This window comes from Otolemur garnettii, unplaced genomic scaffold (genome assembly GCF_000181295.1).
Source record: "Otolemur garnettii isolate 467f Iridium unplaced genomic scaffold, OtoGar3 scaffold00161, whole genome shotgun sequence".
NCBI lineage: Eukaryota > Metazoa > Chordata > Mammalia > Primates > Galagidae > Otolemur > Otolemur garnettii.
In genome coordinates, this window is record NW_003852556.1 from 3022031 (window position 1) to 3034262 (window position 12232).

The 12232-nt window shown below is 43.6% G+C and overlaps 1 protein-coding gene across 2 annotated transcripts in view; it reads left to right on the forward strand.

Annotated features, from left to right (window-relative positions):
• Positions 1-7704, forward strand: part of COL4A1 (collagen type IV alpha 1 chain) — a 148261-nt gene extending 140557 nt beyond the window's left edge. For both annotated transcript variants that reach the window (XM_003799995.3, XM_023519173.1), the window contains 3 exons: positions 2089-2203; positions 4259-4431; positions 6222-7704. In XM_003799995.3, coding sequence (XP_003800043.1) covers positions 2089-2203; positions 4259-4431; positions 6222-6303 — 370 coding nt within the window. In that variant the 3' untranslated portion in view covers positions 6304-7704. The remainder of the gene's footprint in view (positions 1-2088; positions 2204-4258; positions 4432-6221) is intronic.
• Positions 7705-12232: the final 4528 nt, after the last annotated feature.

Here is a 12232-nt window from a genome sequence, read left to right on the forward strand (position 1 = left end):
GAAGTACCCTGTGGTTAAAGGGAGAAGTGACAGGACCCAGGGCTGGGAGCCCCCACCAGAACTCCTGCTGGGTGGGACTGCAGGCTGGTGACCATCAGCTCAGCTCCCGGCCACTTCTTTTTGGGGGAAGATCTCAGTTTTCCTACAAGAGCTGTGTCCCATGGAACACTGGAACAGAAAGCCTGGAGATGCCTACTGGGAAGAAAATCACAGGATTTGATTGCTTTACATTAAAATATCTTCTGACAGTTTAAAAAAAATTTTTTTAGCTATAAGAAAACTTATTTTATGGATCTTAAAGTGGAAAGTATCATTGGTTACACCTCCAGAACGGCACTTTTCAAAATACAGATGAGACCTGGCCTGAGCCAGGAGCACCTGTGGTCCCTGCCCCTCTCCTCCCCACCCCACCCCAAGTGGGCATGTCCCCCTGCTTACTCTGGCTTGCTGGTTCCAGTGACTTCTCTGGACTTGCAGGTCCTTCTCAGGTCTTCCATTTGGCAAGGTCCTAAAATTTGACTTTAGAAACAACACAAAATTCTTCACTTTGAGCAGAAAAGGTAGCAATTTTTCCACTTTGATTCTGATTGTAGGGCAAAATGTTCTAAGTATTTTCCTGCTTTTTGTGGATTAGAGTCATCAGATGGCTGCTGAATGTGGAGCCAAGCTCTCAGGCCTTTGACAAGACTAACCCTGGCCTTGGCTTCTTGCAGCTCCTTACCTTGTGACTCTGTTCTCTGGTCCCCCTCTGATGGGGCAGGACCACCCCTGTCTGTAGTCGCTGGAGTCCCCCACACTGTATGCAGTCCAGGCTATAAGTGTGGGCCCCAGATCTGGCAGGCAGATGGTGGCAGATTCAGAGGGCCATTTCAGTAACTGCGTTCATTCATCTGCAGCTTTTAAACTTAACTACATTTGCATGGACAAAGCAGAAAATCACACACACACACACACCAGGGAAAATCAAATGACTAATTTATGGACCCTTCCCTTCTGATCCATTTTCATGTAACTGTCCCACCACAGTAACTATATGTAATTATTAACACCTTCAATAGTCATTTATCGGCATTGTTAACACCCTGGTCATTTTGTGACGTGACTGTAATTATTATTTGTTTTTAGACAAAGCATGATCCTGCTGTCAAGGGTTCCCTTAACTGAGCTCGTCCCGGTCAGAGCACTGTGTTAATTTAATTTGTTCTTGGGCACAGTCCCAGTGGCTGGCTAAGCTCACTGGCTTGGGAGATGCCCTGTCCTTGGGAGGTTTCTTGGGGCTCACTTTAGCTGCAGCGGATGCTGACAGCCTCAGGCCCTGAACAGCTGAGCCCTGGGGTGGGGCACAGCAGGGGGCTGCCGCTTCTTCTGGAACAAATCTGCAGGAGGCGGCTCATGTGGGCATTCAGCCTCACACTCACTGTGTCTAGTTACTCAATCACTAGGTATCTTTTTATATTAAAGATTATTCAGAGCTTAAAACAAACCATAGAAGTAGTAGCTCTTTAATTTTGATAACTCTTTTTCCTTAAGCATTAATCATGCTTGAGAAATATATCGTCATTGTCAAAAAATTGGAAAATACTCAAATGTTCAAAGGAAAAAACTAAAGTCGCCTACAACCCTCTGCCCCCCACAGCCACTGTTAGAACTCGGCCTTCATGTTTTCCTCTCCTACAAACAGATGGTTAAATGACAAGATAACAAGTGTTGGATATTTAAAAAAAATTTTAGACACAGCATCTCACTCTGTTGCCTAGGCTGGAGTGCAGTGGTGGGATCACAGCTCACTGCAGCCTCAAACTCCTGGGCTCAAGTGGTTCCTTTTGCCTCAGCCTCCTGAGTATCTGGGACTGCAGGTGCATCACTGCAGCCAGCGCTAGTTTTTAATTAAGTTTTTAAATATTGAGACAGGCTTGTAAAACCAGCAAGCAGGCTGTAAGCGCCAGTCTAGACAGCAGCATAATGTGCTGCACTTAGGATGCAGTCAGATCAGAAGGCCTGAGGGAGTGAGTGTAAGCACGGGGCAGGGAGAGGTGGAGCCCTGAGCTGCCACCCACTGGGCTGAGTGTCTCTGCTCCCACCTTGCAGGTGTGCGGTATGTGAGGCGCCCGCCATGGTGATGGCTGTGCACAGTCAGACCATTCAGATCCCGCAGTGCCCCGCCGGGTGGTCGTCACTGTGGATTGGCTACTCCTTCGTGATGGTAAGTGTTTGGGGAAATGCCAGATGTCCGTATTAGGGCCCCAGGAACGCCCTCTAAGTTCTCTGCATCCCTCCTTAGTTGCATCCTCCCTCCTCTGACCGTCCCTTCCAAGCGTTCCCAGGAGCCTGGCCTTCTCTGCCTGGGCACAGCAGGTGTCTCCAGAGCCCCCCTCTGCTCTGAAGCAGAGACCTCCCAGCCATGCAGGTCTGGCCCCACCCCCTGCACCTGCTCACTCAGGTGCCCTGTGCCCCACACCTGCCAGGTGAGCAGCTGCTGGGTCAGCCTCTCTGAGGGGGGGACAAGGAGGCAAGCCTGTGTGTGGAACATGCATCTCACTAACACACAGGAACTGGAAGGCAGAAGCTGGAGTTAGGGACAGACAGACCCTGAGGACCGGCTGGCAGTGGCCCACCAGGAGGGTCTTCATGGCTAGTACTGAGTCCCTCACAAGGGTGGGGACAGTTCTCCTCCACCCAACTGCCCCAGATGCTAGACCTGAAGGTTCCCTTGCCCCCAGAAGCCAATCAAAACAGGAAACAAGGTGTCTCTTTGATATACTCATTGTAGCTTATTTTATTCTGTTTCCTCAGTTGAAAGTATTGATTAAACATATACAAGTCCTGAACTTGCAAGGTCAGGGTTATCCTGGAATGTGCCAAGTCCCAGTCAAGGATCTTTTGCATTGTCACTGTGAGGCCTGGCCCCACCTTCATGCCCTCAGGGGACAGCGGGTTGTATGTTGGACCCACAGATGGACACCAGCCTTAGTATTTGGTTAACATGAATAAATAGGGATTTCTTTGCTGTTTTCTTCTGCTGTGATGATTCCAAGTATAGAAAAAGTTGTCAGGGAAACAGTTTTTAAAATGCTTGTGCATCTATTCAAGATTGAACATGTGGTTTGCTGGGTCAGTTTACTGCAGTTCAAATTTTACCAAAGAGTCTGCAGCCACAGCAGTACCAAATAAACAGGCACTCCAGCAATGCCAAGGGACACGTTGTGACTGCTTTATCAAGAGCCGAAAGTCAGGAATTCTGCGTAGAGAAATCAAGACGCCAACGATGATATGAGTGTGCAGTTTTCTATAAAAGGTAGATTGGGCTTCCGACTCCACAGTCTAAGAAGCAAGGAAGTGGAATCTCTGTTGGAGAAGCCCTTGACCCGGTAGAGACACAGGGAAGCATCAGCCTCTTATTTGGTGTCATGTACAGACCTGAAACGGCAGTTGCCCAGAATATCTCCAGATCAGGAGCAAATAAAAGTTATAATTCCCTGGTCTGGCCCCAGCTCTGTCTTGAGACTGTGGTCGTGGTCAGGGTTCTCACCCTCATCTGGGAAGTGGTAGAATTAGCTTTGTCCTCAGAGGTCCCTTGCAGCCCTGAAATCTGGAGTTCACATTTCAGGTACCTCAGTAACAGTCCTGGGGTGTTTACCAGGTCTCCCTCAAGGTTGTCAGCCATTCCTCTTGGTTTCTGAGCACCGGTAGGTCCCACTCAAACCCGCTAGACAAAAATGCCACAGTTACAATAGTAGTTACTTTTTTTCTTTCTATTGTTTAAGTTTTCTCTATCTTAAAAAAAGTCTAATGATTATATTTTACTTTAGAATAGGATAATAGAATAGCATATAATTTAGCAAACACAGGATGTTGTTTATAAAGCCTGATTTCACTTTGGTTGGTTCCAACATTATTTGCACCTTTTGGCTACTGGCTCCTGTCCTGAATTAGAATAAGGTCTACAGTTTTCAAAAACAATACGTAGTGAGGACAGCATTTCTTTAAATCCTATAAAGCTGGACTGGTCATCTGTTTGGAGAGAAGCTGCTGGCTGATCTCTGGAGCTGCGCTGAGCACCACCACAGGATGGTTGTGCCGGGACTGTCTGGCCAAACATCACGGGGTGTGGGCACAGAGTGTGTTCCAGAGTGACCGCGTGAGGCCAGTGGGCTGGCTGTCCAGAGGGAATCCCCTGGCGCCTTCCTGGGAACGATGATCCTCTCTCCTGGTCTTTGCGGAGGGCATCTGTGACTCATGGCTCCCTTTTGTCCTACAGCACACCAGCGCTGGTGCCGAGGGTTCTGGCCAGGCCCTTGCATCCCCTGGGTCCTGTCTGGAAGAGTTCAGAAGCGCACCATTCATCGAGTGCCATGGCCGTGGGACTTGCAATTACTACGCCAACGCTTACAGCTTCTGGCTTGCCACTATCGAGAGAAGCGAGATGTTCAAGTAAGTCAGAAGGATGCCCCGCCCCTCCGCGGGCCCCGCCCCTCGGGCCCCGCCCCCTCCCTGACTTTCCCACGCCTCCTTCCGCGATCCGGAATTCCTTGAGGGCGGAGCCTCGAAGGTGGTTTTTATAAAGCACTTCGTCATTAGGGACGCCTCTCACGTGTAGTAATGAATATTCGATTCTGTTCCACACCGGCAGGCAACCGAGACAGTTTTCAAAGGCAGACCTCAGGTGATAGGCTTAATTCTTCTATTTACTACAGAACCATGAAAGACAAAAGGTCAGCGTTCATTCCTCCAGGTGGCTGTACTAAAATGTAATTAAAGCAACTGAAATCTTCAAACAGAGCGTGTTTAAAATACCATCTGTTCAGCAGTCTAGGGCGGTGAGCAGCACTCGTACCGGAGTGTTTCAGTGCTCGGTCTGGCGTGCAGGTTGTGTAAGTTCTGAGGGACTTCACAAGAGACATATTTTTTAAGTGCAAATAGTAACTCATTTCAGGCAAAACATTTGAGATTGTGGGAAGACCTTTTCTTCCTTTTTTGTTACCACAATTTCACCTTTAAGACAATTGTCCCAAGTGGCTGTGAGCCTTGTAGGATCCACTCTGGAGCCCGACACAGCTCCGAGGCACAGGTGCAGGTGACATGTGCGGCAGCCTCCGCGGCGCCCCCTGAGGGCAGAGGGGCTGGACAGTTACTGGCTGCTCCTTCCCCGGGTCCGTGGGGAGAGCAGCCTTTTGTCCCTGCTTCTGGGGGAGACTTGTACAGAACTCTGCCTTAGATCATACGATTTGAAACAACCTTTAAAAAAGTACCTCGTGCCTAATTGGTGGTTCTAGCAGGCTTTTTAGGGAACTGGAAGCTTGATATCAGTGCTACAGCCAGAATTTAACTAATTAACTACTGAAAGGAGCACAGTTTGTTCACATTTCCGCTGTTGGAGCTACCTGTAATAGGGTTAATAGGTAAAAATAGATTTCCTTTGAACTAGCAGCTTGATGCAATAAACTAAAATGTCTTCTCGAAACACCATTAGGTGAGAGCTCATTAAATAACTAATTTGAGGGCACTAGAATTTGCACCAAAAGCGCTAAACTAAGCAGCCCAGGTACCCTTCTATATGGCTACTTTTATACTAACAGAATTTTACAAGTTCTGTTAGTTCATATTTAGTTCATATTTCACCCAACAATTAGAATAATGGAGACTGTCTAGATGGAAGGAGCATTTGGGACAGTAAGTGTCTTCCCCTCTTCCTGGCCTCATGTCTGACCATCTGCATATAAATCTCTCAGGAAGCCTGGAAGTTCTCCCATGGCATAGCAGACCCTATTTAGGGAACGCGTACTGCAGAGAAGAGTGCCTTCTTCCTACCCTGGAGGAGTTTATGATCGAGTCAAGTAGAGCAGATTAGTTAGATTGCGGTGCACAGAGGCAGGGGGGCACAGTAGGGAATGGTTCAGACCTTGGTGCCACCCTGATAAGGGGTGACCTTGGCTGTGCCCTGGCTGGCCATGCGCACTGGGGAGGTCGTTGACCTCATGTGCTACAGCTGGGAATGCGGACTGTGGCCCACAGTGCTGTGTATAGGGAGCCATGTGGGCACTGCCTCCAGAAGGTGCCGGGCCAGAGTAAGGCTGAGTGGTGGTCACTGATGGAGACCAGGCATAGCCTGATACCAGAGGCTGGTGCTTATCTGGTGCCTTGGAGATTTCTGAGCAGGGCCGGAGGGCTGGGGGTGGACCTGCTTTGAGGTGGTGGCTGACGGCCTGTCTCTGTTCATTTAGGAAGCCCACGCCGTCTACCTTGAAGGCAGGGGAGCTGCGCACACACGTCAGCCGCTGCCAAGTCTGCATGAGAAGAACATAACGGAGCCTGCCTCCAGCTAACGTCAACATGGTGCTACTCTTCCCCTTCTTCTTCCTAACAGCAACGAACCCCAGAAATGTATCCTGTGTACCTCACTGTTCAGTATGAAACCATAAAGTGCCTTGTAGGAATTTGCATAACTAACACACCCTGCTTCATTGGGCTCTACTTGCTGAAGGAGAAAAAAAAGACATGGATTAGCTTTCCGTAGTGGCATACCAAATGGCACTTTTGATGATATAAAATATAAGTGACTTCTGCAATCCAAAGCACTGATGTGTGAAGTAAGAACACCATCAGAAAACCAAAGGGTGCTAGGGGGGCGTGGGGCCTGCCATGCCACCTGCCCGTTCCCAGTCTTGTATTATAATGAATTTTTCACCCCCAGAGATAAATGTTTGTTTATATCACTGTCTAACTGTTTAAAAATCCAGGTCCCTTGGTCTGTACAGACGGTAGTAAAGTCAAAATGGTTTTTTGAACCTCCAAATGGAATCGCGGACTCAGTCTTCCAACTCCCCCCCCCCCAAATACAAAGCTATATCTCTGCTGGGTGTGGTCCTACGCAGCTGCCTTCACAGAAATCACAGCTCACTTTCCTGTGGAATAAAGATGGTCCAAAGGTAGTCAGAAATTAACTATATATATAAATATATATATTAGTAATTTATATAGATGTCAGCAATTAGGCAAATCAAGTTTAGTTTAACTTCCACTGTTAAAATAAAGCTTAGTTTTTTTTTGCCTCTAAAAGACTGTGTTGTCCTCTGACATAGACTTGTAAACACAAGGATGATGAATGTGAAACATTAGTTTTCATTGTTCAATTCTAAACCAAAAATTATGTATTGCCAAAACCAAACCCAGGTTCATGAATATGGTGTCTATTATAGTGAAACATGTACTTTGAACTTCTTATTTTTATTCTGTATTAAATATTTTCAGGGTTTTAAACACTAATCACAAACTGAATGACTTGACTTCAGAACAACCACCTGAAAGGCCTTCATGTCGTTAGTATGCCTTATTCTACATCCTGGCTTGAAAAACAGCTCTGTTGAATCAAAATGTCAGTATTTTTACATGCCAGCATGTTCAGGCCACTTCTGGGTTTCTCATGAGCTGTGTTCACAGACCTCAGCAAGGGGACGGAGGGATTGCAGCGGGGCAGGTCTGGAGTACTATGCCTGAATTGACATTTCCCTAAAAATTTCCAAAACGTTTTTAAGACTACTAAGGCCTTTGATGTACTTTCCTTAAATGTGTATTTCTTAAGAATTCAAATTTGTAATAAAACTATTTGTATAAAAATTAAGGTTTTATTAATTTGTTGCCACAGAAGCATTAAAAGAAAAGTTACTGCATAAGCCACTAATAAATGCGTAAGCTTTGCATAACTTAGATCATTTTTATTTTGCACTTCTTCCAAATGAGAGTCACAGACTGTGGGTAATATATAGTGATTCTCTTATACAAAGACGAAAGGTCGGTCTTCTCCCGCTGGTCCTTGTTCACTGCCTTCTGCATCCCCTCCTCTCGTTCTCTCATCTGGCCCTCCAGACAGCCTCCATTCATCCTCCCACCCCTCCATCCCTCGTTCACAGTGCACATGCTGGAGTCTGCCCACTTCCCAGGCACTGGTCAGGTACAAGACAAACACAGCACAACCACACACAGTAGCCATGAAAAGTGACTCCACTGGGGATAAGAACAGAGGTGATAGCAATGATTCCAAGTATTACTTGAAGGAGCAAAAAACCCAAAATGGCAGATCTCTTTTTTTTCTACTGACTTAAGCTTCAAACTTGATCAAAATACAATCCACAGATGAGTGTGTTACTGAGAACTCCAGAAGAAGCTGCACATACTGTCCTGTTCTTGGTTAATGCATTCAGCGGGGCTGTGAACACTCAGCACAGTGCTTCCCTGATGCAAGGACATCCTCCAGGTCTAGTTCCAGCCTCCTTCCGCCCACCTTTGACTAAACTGATGAAGACAGTTCATTTGATGTCCCTGATATCTAGAATTGTAGAGAAGCAAACTCAAGTCATTAGGCTTAGTTTGTGCCGAAGTTACCGAGAGATAGGAAACCCCTCTGTGTAGCAGACATTTTAAACCATGGAGTTCCTGTATGTGACACTGATTCATCATATCTTATCATTTATTATAAATAATTTGGTAATCTAGGAAAGAAGATACACGTTCAATCCCAACGTTCAGACCCATGCATTTTTTAACCTGTATTCTGACAGCAGTAGTTGTGTTTCTTTTCACTGTTACAGCAAAATTGACTTACAGTTCGGTAAACTGCAGTGTATGGATAGGGTCACATAACCACAACCACATCGCTCAGAGAACTGTTACGTCACTCCCCAAACCCCCAGGTTTCACTATGTAGAAACATCCTCGCTTGTGACCTGGTAATCGCCCACTGAACATTTTCCATTTCGACAGCTTGTCTATTCAAGAATGGAATAATAGGGCGGTGATGTTTGGAGACTGTCTTTCTTCACTCATTGGTCAAACTGTTGTGTGTAGCAATAGTTATTTAGAATTTATTCCATTGTATTGCTGAGTGAGATGTTTTACAGACGTACCATAGTTCATTTACCTGTTGACCTGTTGAAGGATATTTGGGTGGTTTCTGGTTTGGGGTGAACGCAAATCATGAGTAATCACGTTCAAAGGTTTTGTGTGTACAACGTTGTCACCTGTTTAGGGTGACTCCCCAGGACTGTGATTGTCGGCTGGTGCTATGAACATGCACATACATGTATTCATTCCTGTCTCAGTTTTTAGTTACTTCGGATATACACCTAGGCGTGGAGTTGCTGAGTTTATGTTTAACTTTTTGAGGAGCCGCCAAACTGTCATCTATAGAGGCTGAACCACTTTACGTTCCTACCAGCAATGTATGGGGGCCCAGTCTTTCCACATAGTTGCCGACATTTGTGATTTTTCAATTTTTGATTATAGCCATCTTTGTAGTACCATGTGGTTCTGATTTGCATTTTCCTAATCATTAGTACTGCTGAGCATTTTTTCATGTGCTCAATGGCCTTTTGTATAACTTAGAAAAATGTGTATTCAAGTTCTTTGCCAATTTTAAATTAGGTTGTGTGTCCTTTCGTTTTTTTAAGTATTCTGTATATTTTTTGAATATCTTTATCAGACATATGAATTGCAGACACATTCTCCCATTCTGTAGGTGTTTTACAGTCTTAATAATATGTTTTTATGCACAAATGTTTTATTTTCTCTGTTGAATAATCTTGAACATCTTTGTCAAAAGTCAGTTAATCCTGGATGTATTTATGGGTTCTGTGACCTGTTTAATTTGTTTAATTTTTTAAACATGATTTGTGAAGAGGCTGGGCATGGTGTCTCACACCTGTCATCCTAGCACTCTAGGGGACCAAGGTGGGAGGATTGCTTGAGCTCAGGAGCTTGAGTAGCCTGAGCAAGAGAAAGACCACGTCTCTACTCAAAATAGAAGTCATGGTAGGCAGTTAAAGTCCCAGGTATTCCAGAGATGGAGGCAGGAGGATCTCTTGAGGGTAGGAGTTTGGGGTTGCTGTGAGCTAGGCTGAGGTGATGGCTGTCTATTCAGGGTGACAAAGTGAGATTTTTGCCTCAAAAATAAATTAAACTAAAAAATAAATACAATAAAATAGTGTGTGAAATGTGTAGAGTAGGGCTTATTACTGTGCATATAGATACCTAATTTTTGAAATACTTAATGAAAAGTCTATCATTTCCACAGCAAATTGACTTTGAGTCTTTGTCTAAATCAGTTGAGCACTTTGTGTAGCTCTCTGGCTGTCTTCTGTCTCATTGATTTATACGACTATGTTCACCAATATACACTTGATTCATTTACCTTCAACTCTTAAAAGTTAGTGCTGGGCGGCACCTGTGGCTCAAAGGAGTAGGGTGCTGGCCTGTGGGTCCAAACCCAGCCCGGGCCAAAAACTGCAAAAAAAAAGTTAGTGTCACTCCTCCTTTCTGCTTCTTTTCAAAACTGTTGCAGCCATTTTAACTCCCTTGTTTGTTAATACACATTGGAGAGTCAATTTGTCTAAATTCATGAAGCAGATCTTCTTGAGACGTTGGACTTCCATTAAATCATCCATCCATTTGGGAAGAGTCGTCATCTCTCCTACCATGAGTCTTTCACTCGTGAACAGGGCCTGTCTTTTATTTACTCAGGTCTTTTTCTTCTTGGATTTCTTTTCACCATCATTTTGTCATTTTCAGCGTACAGATCCTGTACGTGCTTTGTTAGATTTATCCTGATGCAGTTTTTAGAGCCACTGTGAATGGCGTTATCTTTTAAATCTTCGTTTTTAATTGCATGTGCCTAATCTGTAGAAAAGACTGGTGTCTGTGTGTGCTGACTCAGGGTTGTGTGACATTGCTAATTTCCCTGTGTAGCTCTAGGGCTTTTTTTGAAGTTTTCTCACAATTTTCTACACAAAATCACATTGTCTGTAAACAGACACAATTCTATTCCTTCCTTTCCATATTCCACCTTCTCCTTTTTTCCTATTTCTTTCCCCTTTGCATCAGCCGAGACTCCCAGGACCACTCTGAATTGGAGTGCTAAGTGTGGACACTCTTCCCTTGTCTTTGGTCTTAAAAAAAAATAAAAAGCATTTAGCCTTTCATGGCTAAGTGTGGTGTTAACTGTAGTTTTTTTAATAGATGGTTTTGTCCCTGTGCATGTTTATCATGGTGCACATTGAATTTGTCAAATGCCTTTTCTGCATCAGCTGATTATGTAACTTCTCTAGGCTGCTGACAGGTGGATAACAGTGGCTGATAATCACAAATTGGACTGGTCTTATATTTCGGATATAAAGCCCTCTTGGTCCTGGTGTATTCTTCTTTGTATATTTTGAACTTTCTAATAATTTATTGAAGATTTTTGTTCTATATTAGTAAGGAAAGTTGTTTTTAGCTTTCTTTTCTTGTGTTGTCTTTATCTGGTTTTTATAGCAAATAATGCCATCTGTAAACAAACAAAAAAAAAAAACCAAGCTGGAAAATGTTCCTACCTCTTCCATTTTTCTTTTTTTGAAGGGTAGAATATTATGTAGGGTTGGTATTATTTCTTCTTTAAATGATTAGTAGAATTTATTGGATAAAACTATCCAGGTCTGCAAGCTTCCTTTTTGAAAGGCTTTTAACTATAGATTTGTCAATAATTGGGGGACTTGTCAGATTATCTAGTTCACCTTGGATGAGTTTTTTGTTTTTTTCTCCTTACTTACACATGTGTATATTAGGTTTCCACTTTTGCCTTCACAGAATTAGAAAAGCTAAATTTAATGGCAATAACAATATTTAACATAAGGACTGAGAACAAAAACCTCATAAAGAACAAATGAAGATAAATACATTTAGAAAAGAAATCAGATGATTGCTGCAACAAAATATTAAGCGATAATAATAGTAATAATGCAAAGAAAGTAACATTCAGATTGTCAGATAGAAGTATGTCTATTATAGAATGATCAGTTAACTTCTTCTTCTTTTGTTTTTTCCAAAGTCTCAAAAAAATAGACAACTAGTATTTATAAATGAAAGTAACAGATAATTTCAAAAAAACAGATCATGCCAAATCTTATAGACAATAGAAAAAGAAATACTTCAAAATCAAAACTTCAAAAAGTTTTATACTTTTTTCAGGGATTGGTCCATACTAGTTGTTGACGTGTGTAAAGTGTTGTCAACGGTATTCCCTTGTTTTCTCTATGTCTGACACCTGTGGGGACATCCTTTATTTCTTACCTTTTATTACAAATTGGCATCGTGTCTTTTTCTTTGTCAAACTCCTTAGAAATTTGTCAGGATTCGTGATCTTTTCTTCCATTGATTTACTTTTCTATTGTTTTTCTGCTTTCAATTTGTTTGATTTTTTTGCTCT